Source organism: Hemitrygon akajei, chromosome 10 (assembly GCF_048418815.1).
Source record: "Hemitrygon akajei chromosome 10, sHemAka1.3, whole genome shotgun sequence".
Lineage (NCBI taxonomy): Eukaryota > Metazoa > Chordata > Chondrichthyes > Myliobatiformes > Dasyatidae > Hemitrygon > Hemitrygon akajei.
The window spans coordinates 15,831,733-15,845,052 of record NC_133133.1 but is presented as its reverse complement, the minus strand read 5'-3'; the positions used below and the strand labels follow the sequence as shown (position 1 = coordinate 15,845,052).

Here is a 13,320-nt window from a genome sequence, read left to right as displayed (position 1 = left end):
AGCATTTTGTGTGTGTTGCCCTGGACCTCTAACATCTGCAAAATCTCGTGTGTTTGTAATCAATAGGGTTAGGTTTGCAGATAGACTCAAATAACACGGTTGGACGCATTGAGCTTGTAATTGTGCTGTCAATCTAAAAGTGATGATACAGTCAAGATTTCTCTTTAATTAAACTCCCATTATCATGGATAGAAATGCTTTTGGAATCAACTGAACTTTTTGGGCACAAACATTAAAAAAAGAAGAAAAAAGCCTTGACATGTTAAGTGCCTATCAATTCGACTGATATGGGATTATTACAAAGAACAGTTATGTTCAATAAGGTACAAAAAGTGAGGTGCTGGAGAAACTGAGCAAGTCAGGCAGCTTGTATGGAGAGAAATTGACTGTCAATGTTTGGATTGAGAATGCTCATCAGAAATGAATCTTGTCTTCATGCTTTTGATTCCTCTCCGCTGATGCTCCCTGACCCAATGTGTTTCTCCTGCTGCTCCAGATGTTTTCATCTGCAGTGCCTTGTTTCTCAATTTTTATTAAGGTATCTGGTGTACAAGTTGTACAATGTGATTCTAAAATAGATTCAGGTCCATAAACTTGCTCGTCACACTTTATGTCAGCCTGTCAATCTTCAGGCCATGTCACTCAGGGACTTGTGCTAATATTATAGACAATAGACAACAGACAATAGGTGCAGAAGTAGACCATTCGGCCCTTCGAGCCTGCACCGCCATTTTGAGATCATGGCTGATCATCTACTATCAATACCTGGTTCCTGCCTTGTCCCCATATCCCTTGATTCCCCTATCCATAAGATACCTATCTAGCTCCTTCTTGAAAGCATCCAGAGAATTGGCCTCCACTGCCTTCCGAGGCGCAACTATATGCGTAGCATGTGACTATGCATACTGTGTTTTGCAACTTGGTTCCACAGGAACAGTGTTTATTTAGTTGTATATATGTGGATGGTTGGATGCCAATAAACTTGAATGGAAGACCTTTACTCTGAACTGATTCTGTTTGGTTTTCATTGACAGCATGCGCAAAGGGCTGGACAATGCAAGGTAAGAATTGCAATGGTCAATTTAAGAACAAAAGTGTGTTACCTTTCTCATTCCTCTTCTTCCTGGTCCTGTCTATGTGGTCTTTCAGCATTATGCGGACTTGCCGTTCATTCTGTTGGTCGCGAATGAATGAATGTTTCAATAGGGTTTCAGTGGAGGGTCGGTGCAAGTAGTTCTTAGCCAGGCAGGTTTCTACAAAGTTCATAAATCTTTTCGACCTACAGTAAAGTACAGAAGCAAGGTTCTGTGAGTATCACCTGATTATATCAAACATACAGTTACATACAAATTTGACATTATTTGAATTGCACTATAGAGACTGTGAAGTTTCAGAGTCGGTTGAAAGTTTGGCAGAATCTCATACGCTGAACACTCTCTGTTGTGCTGTATTGTTCTACACTTATTGGCCACATGATTAGGTACCTCCTGTGGCCACCTCCTGTACCTAATGAAGTGGCAGTGAATGTACATCTGAGGCCTTCTGCTGCTGTAGCACATCCACTTCAAATTTTGACGTATTGTAGGCTGAGTGATGCTCTTCTGCACACCACTGTTGCAATGCATAGTTACTGTTGCTGTCCCACTGACTTGAACCATTCTGGCCATTCACCTTTGACCTCTCTCATTAACGAGGTGTCTTCGCCCACAGAAATGCCGCTCACCCGATATTTTGCACCATTCTCTGTAAACTCTAGAGTTCGTGTGGCCGCTCTCTTCATACTCTGATGGAAAGATGTTTTTGATATTCTGAGGTTTATGTGATTATTGAATTGTACTTTATATTGGTCTCCTTCAGTTTGCCGGTGTTTTCTTTCTTGTGGCCAGTTGGTGATCTGTTAATTTTTTGTGTGTGAAGCGAGGGTTGGGGCTTTTGATCTTATTGTCACTGTTCTTTTCTGTGAGTGAAGGGGTCAGCAATTGTCATTGTTGCTGCTTTTTCAGTGGGGAAGGTTTGGGAATTTGATGCTATGGTTGCTGTTTTTTTCTGCGGAGAGGGGGTGGGGGATTTTAAGGTATGTAAGTTTTGTTTCTTTTTCTTTCTCGTGCTGGGGTGGAGGGGGGGTTTGATGACTTTTCTGCATTTCATGGCTACCTGGGGAAGATAAATATCACAGTTGTATTCTATTGTACATGCATACTTTGACAATAAAATGAACCTTAGAACATGAGAATCCTAGATCAGCAGTGTCTGGCACTAACTATCATTCCATGGTCAAAGTCACTACGATGACATTTCTTCCCCGTTCTGATGTTTGATCTGAACAGCAACTGAATCTCTTGACCATGTCTACGTGCTCTTTTGCATTGGGTTGCTGCCAGAATTGGCTGATTAGATATTTGCATTATCAAGTGGCTGTGCAGGTGTACATGCTACGCTTTGCATGTTCTATTTTCCGCATTCACTCCCATCAAGATGACCCCAAGTTGAAGTAATTAATACAGTACTCATTAATTAGTAGAGCCACTGCCTTACAATGCTGAAGACACAAGTTCAGTCCTGATCCTCTGTGCTGTCTGTGTGGAGTTTGCATGTCCTCCCTGTGACCAAATCACCTGGTCATTAGGAACAATTCACAGTGGCCATTTAAACTAATGTACAAGTCATTGGGATGTGGCAGGGAGCCCGTTTGTTCATAGGGAGAACATGCAAACTCCACACATTCAGCAGGTCTGAATTCTTCCTTGAAACCTTTCCTCATCCTTCCTTCTCTCTCCCTAATTTAAGGTGCTCTTTAAAGTCTGACTCTTTTCCCAAGCATCTAGTTGCCTGTTTTAATACCTTCTGATCTGATTCAGTGCCAGATTTTATTTGGTAATGTTCCTGTGAAGTCCTGTAATGTTTACTCAGTCCGATGTGCTATTTAAATGCAAATTGTTACTTGAAAGAGCAATCAATGTAGGTAGATAAACAGCTCCAGAAACACGTTTTCTTGTTTTTTCTCCAACAATGTTATAGAAATGTTGTTGTTATCAATGTGGTGCAGCCATATATTAGACACCGAACAAATAACGAGCAGGATTGTTCAGACAACATATTCAAGACTTCAGCTGGGTGTTGTGTAGAAGTAGAGAACACACTGGAATTCTTATGCAGGAACACTGTGCGTTTCACGCTGACCTGAGGAGTAGTTGCAAAAGGTAAAGAGCTAGAATTGGAATTGGTTTATTATTGTCATACGTACATTAAAAATATAGCTAAGAATTTTGCATAGTACTGTATTTGTCAACATAGAATGGACAGCGAGTTTGTAAATCTGGCGGGAGCAAATGATGTAGGGAATGGTGAGGGTGGAGTGCCATGGGAAGGGTGTGGGACAGGTGGCAAAGAAGGAGTGCCAGGAGTGGGAGGGGCGTGGAGGGTGTTGTGTGGGTGCAGACACACCCAGCCCGGAGACACCAGGTAACGTCATTTGATTCCAAACAATGTTTATTGATCATTACAGAATGTCCCTCTGGTACTTTCCTCTCCCTGCCCCTTTTCCCAACTATGATTCCCATCTCCCTGCCCCCTTCCCACTCTCAGTCCACAACAGAGACCCATATCAGAATCAGGTTTATCATCACTCACATATGTCATGAAATTGCTTTTGCGGCAGCAGTACAATGCAATACATAAAATTACTGCAGTAGAGGACAAAAGTCTTAGGCATGCTAGATACAGCATAGATATGTGCCTAAGGCTTTTGCACAGTACTGTACTGTATACTCACCACCATTTATGTGAAGGATTTGCCCATTTTAAATAGTTCTCCTCTCACCAAACCATGCAGTTTTTAGTGCCCTTTCTCTGCGAAAATGATCAGATGCATTCACCCTATTTATAACTTTCATGGTTTTATACACTTCTGCAAGGTCAGCCCTCATAGTCTGACCTCCCGAGGAATAAAGTACTAGCCTGCCCAGCCTCTCCCAATAACTCAGGACCTTGAATCCTGCCAGCATGCTTGTCTGTGGGCAGCACAGTAGTGTAGCAGTTAGTCTAATCACTTTATAGTGCTAGCAGACACCAATCAGGGTTCGAATCCTGTGGCTCTTGTGAGGAGTTTGTACGTTCTTCCCATAACCGTGTGGGTTTCCCCCTCCACACCCACCCCTAGGTGCTCCAGTGAGTTGTAGGCATGCTATGTTGATGCTGGAGGAGCAGTGACACTTGCACATGTCCCTCAGCATAATCCTCAAACTAAGTTGGTCGTTGAAAAGACGCATTTCAGTGTAAGTTTCAAAGTACATGTGCCAAATAATGTTAATATTAAATCTTAGATCTTCTTGAGGGCAATCTACCTATAGCACCATGCAAAATCACACTGGACTTGATCTGTGCTTTGTGGCCCAGTGTGATATGCCCAGTACTACAATCCAACCTGCTATGGGGGCATGCAGAGGGATATTATATTACATACTATGTTGATGCTAGAAGCACAGTGATGTTTGCACGTTGCCCCCAGCAAAATCCTCTGATTATTTTGGTTGTTGATGCAAAATGACATTTTTCACTGTATGTCTCGATGTTTCAGTGTACATGTGACAAATAAAGCTAATATTAAATCTTAAATCTTCTTGTGGCCAGTCCACCAATAATACAGGGCAAGATTACACTGGACTTGATCTGAGCTCTGTGGTCCAGTGTGATCTGCCCAGTATTATGGGGGTATGAACAAAGTCATCATATTACATAGAATAAGGACTTTAGGTCCATTAAGTATATGCCGGCTCTCAGACCGATCTCTTCAATCCCATTGTCTCACGCTCCCCAGATTTCAGGGCACTGTTCTAATGGTCCTATCACTATATACAAGTAATCATGAGTGGTACTTTTGCATAAAAGCCAAACCTATCTCTATCAAACACACTTTGCCACTCCAAAGGAGAATTTGACTTTTAAAACATCATTTTAAAATGGTGATTTGTTATGATATCTATCAGAATTAAGGTGATAAAAATCTCATGATACGATTCTGCAGGTTTCATTATTATGTTGTGTTATCGGACAAGTGTTGGTATAGAAAAGTTTACTCTAGCTGAAAATACAAGTCTAATCCTCATATGAAGCACACGATTCTCTTCATGTTTGTTACTGAAGTTACAAAGAAATACTATACTGAAAAAAACAACACTACATAATTAATGTAATAAATCTCCACATCATCATTAGTTCTAAATTTAGATTAGGGCTTGCTCTAAAGTTTATTATTCATAAAGCTACAGTAATTTTTTAAAATCATTATGAAAGATATACATGCAAAAGCATTTCCCTGAGTCAAACCTTCTCTCTTAAATCACCATACTCTAATTACATTTTCAAAGGAGGAAGCATGGTTGGTTTGTGACTGAACATCTTTACAGAAACTGAGTTTCAGTAGGAGTGGAATTCATTCACAGCCATAAATGGAAGTGTGAGTTAACCAAACAGAAATCTGCAATATCCATCAACTAAAATGTGCATTTATGTAGCACCCTTCAAGGAGTCCTATCACCTTTCAGCAGCTTACAACCAGTTCTGTTATTTGTAATCACTGTGTAATGTAGGAAATCAAACTGAACCCAGCAATCTCCCAAAAACTGAAACATGGCAAATCATACACCTGTACACTGGTTTGTTATATATGCATGTTTGTAGGGTCACAGAAAGCTGCATCCATCATCAGAGACCCCCATACAGGCCATGCTGTCCTCTCGCTGTTGCCACCAGGAAGGAGGCACAGAAGCCTCAGGACTCACACCATCTCGTTTAGGAACAGTTATTACCCCTCAACCATCAGGGTCTTAAAAACAGAGGGGAAAACTTCACTTGCCCTATCACAGAATTGTTCCCACAACTTATGGACTCACGTTCAAGAACACTTCATCTCATGCTCTTGATGTTTATTGTTTATTTATTTGTTTATTATCATTCCTATTATTATTATTTTATCTTTCTTTTTGTATTTGCACAGTTTGTTGTATTTTGCACACTGGTTGTCCACGCAATTGGTGCAGTCTTTCATTGATTCTATTATGGCTACTGGATTTATAGACTATGCCCACAAGAAAATGAACCTCAGGATTGTATATGGTGGCTTAAAGGTACATTGATAAAAATATACTTTGACCTTTTTGCTGCTTGCATTGCACTTTCTCTGTAACATTTTATTCTGCCTTATCACTGTTCGCCCCTGTACTATCTCAATGCACTGATGCAATGTGATGATCCGTATGGATGGTATTCAACACAAGTTTTTCACCATAATTCAGGACATGTGACAAGGATAAATCAACTTGACCAAATTTTATTTTACCAGTGTTTACCTCTAACAGTGGGTCATCTCCACAGTACTGTATAGGTAATCAATCTAGACTTGGGTCTGTTGAGCGGCATTTGAAACAACCTTCTGAACCGAAAACATTATGCACTAGTATGGCAACAAACTAATTTAACAACTGTGGTGTACATCAGTCAGAGCAATGAGTATAGAAGCTGGTATATTACTATGTAGTCGCACAAGATGTTGGTGAGGCCATATTAGGGTGTGTTCACACTTAGAGTATGTTGCTGGTTTTGGTTACCTTGCTATAGTGGAGATACGTCTCTACCAAAGGAGGTGTAAGGCACTCCTTCCCTCTGCTGGACTGCAGGTCACCCTTGGGCAAGGTGCAGCACATACTTAGTCCCCACACTGACCCCCACCCCCAGATCAGGGTCACATGAAGCAATTTCAGCAGATGGTGGATGGTCATATGAGCAGCTGGTGCATATCACAAGTCCTGGTTATGCAACCACTGAGGCCAGCAGACAATCTCTGAAGAGTATTGGGAATCGCTGAGAATCTCTGCCTTCGAAAGACACTGCCCAGAAGAAGACAATGGCAAAACACTTCTGTAGAAAAAATTGCCAAAAACAATCATAGTCATGGGAAGACCATGTTCCCAGGAATGGAAGTGTCTGGAGTTTTTCTACAGTCCTGCCAAAGAATCTCTGCCTGAAACATCGACTGTATCTTTTTCATAGATACTGCCTGGCTTGCTGAGTCCCTCCAGCATTTTATGTGTGTTGCTCGGAAAGACCATAATCGCCCAAGTCATACAACACAGCACATAATGATGATGATAATGATGCTATAGCCAAGGTGTTATTAAGCTGGAAGAAATGCAGGGAAGATGTATCAGGATAATGCCAGGTCTTGAGGGACTAGGTTATAGGAAGATGTTGGGTAGACTAGTTCTTAATTCCTTGGAGCACAGGAGACAGAAGTCTAATCTTAGAAGGATGTATCAAATCATGAGGGGTATCAATAGAGTGAATGCCTTCAGAATTTTTCACAGGATAGGGGATTTAAAAAATGAGAGGGCACAATTTAAGGTGAGCAGGGAGAGATTTAACAGGAACCTGAGAGGTAATGATTTCAAACAGTGGATGATTCATATAGAAAACAAAGGATGGCGTTGAGGCAGGTATTGTACAACAGGTAGGTACATGGACGGTAGGGGTATGGAGGGCTATGGTCTGGGTGCAGGTTGATGGGACTAGGCAGTTTAAATGGTTTGGCATGATTTGAATGGGCCAAAGGGCCTGGTTCTGAGCTGTAATTTTCTATGACAACATTCAAAATTCATTTGAACAGATACATGGATGTGAAAGGTTTAGAGTGATTTGGGTTAAACATGAGAAAAGAAGACTAACTTAGATCAGCACACAAGAGACTACAGACCTTCCCCCCTTTATTCCATGCTTCAGCTTTTTTTCCTACCAAATGTTGCTTCCGCTCATCGCCGCCCAGCTTTTGGCAACAGTCCCACTCTCTACACCCATCACCGCATCATCTAGATCTACCTATCGCTTGCCAGCTCTTGCACCGTACCTTCCCTCCACCGCTTTATAATGGTGATCTCCGCTCTACCTTCCTGTCCAAAGGGAACGTCTTGACCGGAAACATTGACTGTCCATTTCCTTCTACAGATGCTGTCTGACCCATTGAGTTCCTCCAGCGCTTTGTAGGCATCTTGGTCAGTGTGATCGAGAGGGCAGAAAGGCCAGTTTACATGTGGTATAGATGAGAGTTTGTAAGGCATTAGCCAGACTGCACTTGGAGTATTCTGAGCCCCTTATCTCAAAAAGGATGTGCTGGCATTGGCAAAGGTCCAGTGGAGGTTCACAGGAATGATTCGGGACTGAAGGGGTTAACGTATGAGGAATGCTTGTTGGCTCTGCATCTATACTTGCTGGACTTTAGAAGAATGAGGGGGAATCTCATTGAAGTTTACTAAATATTGAAAGACCTAGACAGAATAGAGGTGGAGAGGATGTTTCCGAAATTGAGGGAGTCTAGGACCAGGGAGGAGAGCCTCAGAATGCAAAGACATCCTTCAGAACAAAGATGAGAATAAGTTTCTTTGGCTGGGGGTGGGGTAGTGCATTTGTGGAATTAATTGTCGCAGATAGCCGTGGATGTCAAGTTATTGAGCATATTTAAAGCAGAGATTGATGGGTTCTTGATTAGTAAGCGCATCAAAGGTTACTGGGAGAAGACAGGGGAGTGAATTTGAGGGGATAATAACCCAGCCATGGCAGAATGGTGAGGCACTCATTCGGCCAAACAGCCTAATTCTGCTCCTATGTCTTCTGGCCTTATAACTTCATCATGCCTCTATTGACAGTGCACTCGTTGTGCTCATTTAACCAAACCAGCACTTCAAGGAGATAACTTTAAATTGACATTTCTTGCCATAAGTGGTGCATCAGCTGGAAGAAATAAATGGTTTCACTGTGTTTGGAGATCACTGTTGGTTCTTGGTCAGGTTGTGACACTGCACATCAGAGATAAGCAATAGTTTATTCCTCATGTCCCAGTTCAAGTGCACCTCTTAATCACAATGAGCTTTGCACCTCAAACGACATCCATTATTGTCTTCTTACTGAAAATGAATTTCGACTTGTCAACAGATGTGGCACCAGACTGTGAAATGTCAAATAGTGTGCAGAAATTAAAGGTGAGCGCTGAGCAGTGACTAATCTTGCTGCATTTTTACTGTGGCACTGATGCATGGCTTACAATTGAGGAAACTGAGATCGTTTCTGCCGTCCGTAGCAGCCAGAACAAATAGCGCATCCCTGAACAAATTCTCCCCTTCAGATCCAGTGGCAGTGACCTTTCTTTAAGGTAAGTAATTGCTCAAAAGGACTATTAATTTAAGAAAACTCTTCCACAGCTGTTCTGGGAAAAAATAAAGCATCGTAGTGATAGGTTTGGCTGATAGCAGCATAAGAGACAAAAATAACTTTGAACCGCAGTTACGTAACATCTGCTTCACATCCACTGAACAGCTTCTGAAGTGCAGAGAAATTGCTATACAAGTATCCCACCCATCCCAGACAGTCTCTCTTCTCCCTTCTCCCATTGGGCAGAAGATACAAATGTCTGAAAGCATGGACCGCCAGACTTAAGACAACTTCTATCAGACCCTTGAACGGACCACTTCAGAAACAGAATCAGAATCAGGTTTAACATCATTGACATACATTGTGAATTTTTTTGTTCTGCAGCGACTGTATAGAGCAATATAGTAAAACATCTATAAATTACGACAATAAATACTGTATATTTTAAAAATTAAATTAAATAAGTAGTGCAAAAAGACAACAAAATTAGAGAGGTAGTGTTCATGGACCATTCAGAAATCTGATGGCTGAGGGGAAGAAATTGTTCCTAAAATATTGAGATAAGATGTACAAGTAGATAGAATCTTAGCCTCACAATCAACCTCCTTATCATTTATCACTTACCAGCACTATACTTTCTCAGTGGCTTTTACACTTCATTCTGCCTTGTTACTGTTACTACCTCAATGCACTATGTAATGATTTGATCTGTATATACAGTATGCAAGACAAGCTTTCACTGTATTTTGGTACATTTGACATTAATAAACCAATTCCAATATAGATTCCAAGGAATAAGAATATCTAGTTATGCCAAGGAAGACTCCAGAATATATGAGGAACCTGATAATGTTATCTGGAGGTGGAAATATAACTCAGAGAGTAGACTATTCCCCTGGTGTTTTCTTACAAAATGTTTCTACCTGTTGGATAGTTGGATTGGACCTCTGTTTAAGGTCTGCTCTAAGGGGTTTACTTTATCAGTTCAGATGTTTCATTCTTATCAGTGGGGTTCCAGGATCACACTAGGCATGTGACAAGTTTGCCTTCATTGGTTCAGGCATTGGGTACAGTTATAAGAATCAAATAGTCGTGTTGCAGCTGTATAGAACTTTGGTTAGGCTGCATTGAGAGTACTGTATATGGTTTTGGTGTCCCCATTACAGGATGTGGAGACTGTGGAGTGGGTGCAGAAGAGGTTCACCAGGATGCTTCCTGGATTAGAGTTTAAGAGGACACTGATTCTCTGGAACACCAAAAGCTGAGGGGAGACCTGACAGTGGTTTATAAAATAGAGAGGCATAACTGGGGTACATAGTCTTTTTTCCCGTGGTAGAAATGTTAAGTACTGCAGTACATACATTGAAGGGGGAGGGCGGAGGGAAATGATATCAAACCCTTGAATGGACTTCTCCTATTATGAGATGGAATCCTGGCCTCACAATCTACCTTACACTTTATCATTTGCATGCACAGCACTTTTTTGGTAGCTCTAAAATATATTTTTTACTTTTTTCTAGCTCAGGTTTTCTCATCCTGGGGTCCATGGACCCCTTGCTTAATGGTATTAATTGATGGCATAAAAAAGATTGGGAATCCTTGTTCCAGCTCGTTGCATTGTGTAAAGATTTGATCTATTCTCCAGTAACCATGGATGCCTCGACTATTCAACAACCTATCAACCTCTGCTTTAAGTATGTTCAATGACTTGGCCTCTGCAGCTGTCTGTGGCAATGAATTCCACAGATTCACCACTCTCTAGCTAAAGAAATTCCTCTTTTAAATGGATGTCCCTCTATTCAGCAGTTGCGCTCTCAATTAACACCCTTTGAGGAATGACTGGTAGTGGTAAGCATTCTGAATGTTACAGTAAATGAAAATTTTAAAAAAGCAACTACAGATACTGGAAGGCTAAAATAATGGATACATGGTTAAATTATTTTTATGACAAAGTATATTGTGATAAAAATAAGTTAACCACGAGTTGACACCAGAAAAGCACATATCACAATGCTCAACAAATTTGGTAGAAACCTGCTTCCCATTAATCTAGACATGAAGAAATCTGCAGATGCTGGAAATTCAAGAAACACACACAAAATGCTGGTGGAACGCAGCAGGCCAGGCAGCATCTATAGGAAGAAGCACTGTCGACATTTTGGGCCTTCGTCCTTTCCTGACGAAGAAATTGACGAAGAATTGTGTCTATATCTGACAACAATAAAACAAATACCATATTCACTCTCCAATACATGATCTCACCATTTCCTTGACTTCAGTTTGGGGGGAGAGTTCCGTGGGATGAGGAAAAGTGCCCTCATGGGATGCATGTCACAGAGTGCTGGAAGACAAAAACAACGGAAGGGATGGATTTAATGAATGAAGCAAAAAACAAGCATAATTCATTACTTTTCTGGCTGACATATAATCCAATAATTACTACCCCCGTACACTGACATACAAATTGTTACCAGAATCCATCAATGCCACTAAAAATAGATTTTATTACACATAAACAGGAACACATTTGAAGGCATCAGGAACTAAGTACAGTGGATTTAACCAAACACCAATTATTGTCATATACACCAGAGTGCAATGAAATTTCTTGCTTATGATAATCAGCAAAGAGCTGATTATATCGACTACAGGAGGGGATTTGATTTGATTCAAATCAAATCCTCATTAGGGGATCAGTGGCAGAGAGGCTCAATAACTTTAAACTCCTTGGTGTGATCATATCAGAGGATCTGTCCTGGGACCAGCATGTAAGTGCCATCACAAAGAAGGCATGAAAATGCCTTTACTTTCTTGGAAGTTTTCGTAGATTCAGCATGTGATTTATCTGATGAAGGGTCTCAGCCTGTAACGTCAACGGTTTATTCCTTTCCATAGATGCTGCCTGACCTGCTGAGCTCCTCCAGCATTTGTATTGTTACCATATCGTTTATTGTCAGTTATTACCCTAGAGCCATCAAGCTCCTGATCTACTGTGGATAACTTCAATCACCATTACTCTGAACTGATTCTATGATCTACACATTTACTTTCAAGAACTCTTTACAACTCATATTCTCAGCTTTCTTTTTCATTTGCAGTTTATCTTCTTTTGTATACTGGTTGTTTGTCAGTCTTTAGTTATGTATAATTTTTCATAAATTCTACTGAATTTCTTTATTTTCCTGCAAAGACCTGCAAATAAATGAATCTCAAGGTCATATATGGATATATATGGTGTATGTACCTGGATAATAAATTGACTTTGACTTGATGTGAAGCTCATAGTATACATGGTAATAATAAAAACAACCATATGTACAACAATCTTCTTCAAGAAGGGGCCAGCAAACCATGTGACCAACAGTGACATCCTGCAGACAGTTCACAAAACTATTTCTTTTACTTCTTCTTCTTTTAAATATGATTCTCCTACCAAGCTGTGTGTGATTAGAACCTGTGATCTATATTGTGATGGTGAATTTTTTGGGCCGATTGAGCAATCTGCCGCTTTGCTGTCTCTGAGAGCGTTCGATGAGGTTTGGCGCGGAGTGGGCGCCACAGAGGCCAGCCAGGGGAGCATCATCGACTCCATTGCTTCTCTCCAGTTGAGGCATTGAGAAAGGTTGAGGTTCACGAGGATGAGAGAAGAGGACAGGTAGGTGTTCGGTGCCACCTGTCTGCATTTGACCGGTCTTCCACTCCCTCTCGCTAGCTGCTGCCAGGGGAAAGTGCAGGAGTCTTGGGATCCACATTGCAAGGGTTAATCAGCAAGTCTGTGGGCTCGTTTTGGGGGACTTTGAAGTTCATGTTGCATGTGCTATTGGATTCCGGTTACGTTTGTTTTGCTGCTTTTGAGAAGTTTTATCAGGGCAATCAATGCATACTAGGCATTGAATTGAGCTAAACTGAATACTACTGTACAACTGGTTTGACATTTGATATTCCATGAGCTGTTCACTTGCTCTTCATCATTTGCACGATTTGATCTTTTTTTTTTGCACGCTGGGGTTTGATGTTTGAGTGTGCCTCTTCAAGCTCCTTTGTTTCGTGGTTCCCTGTGGGAGGACGAATCTCAGAATCGTATTCTGTATACTGTACATACTTTGATAATAAATGTACTTTGAA

General features: G+C 41.0%; 1 protein-coding gene across 2 annotated transcripts in view; it reads right to left on the bottom strand.

Moving 5' to 3' along the window:
• LOC140734170 (mitogen-activated protein kinase kinase kinase kinase 4) overlaps nt 1–13,320 on the bottom strand; it is a 321,905-nt gene that overhangs the window by 154,755 nt on the left and 153,830 nt on the right. For both annotated transcript variants that reach the window (XM_073057807.1, XM_073057808.1), the window contains exons 9-10: nt 11,458–11,536; nt 1,104–1,279 (exon numbers count right to left, since the gene is read on the bottom strand). In XM_073057807.1, coding sequence (XP_072913908.1) covers nt 1,104–1,279; nt 11,458–11,536 — 255 coding nt within the window. The remainder of the gene's footprint in view (nt 1–1,103; nt 1,280–11,457; nt 11,537–13,320) is intronic.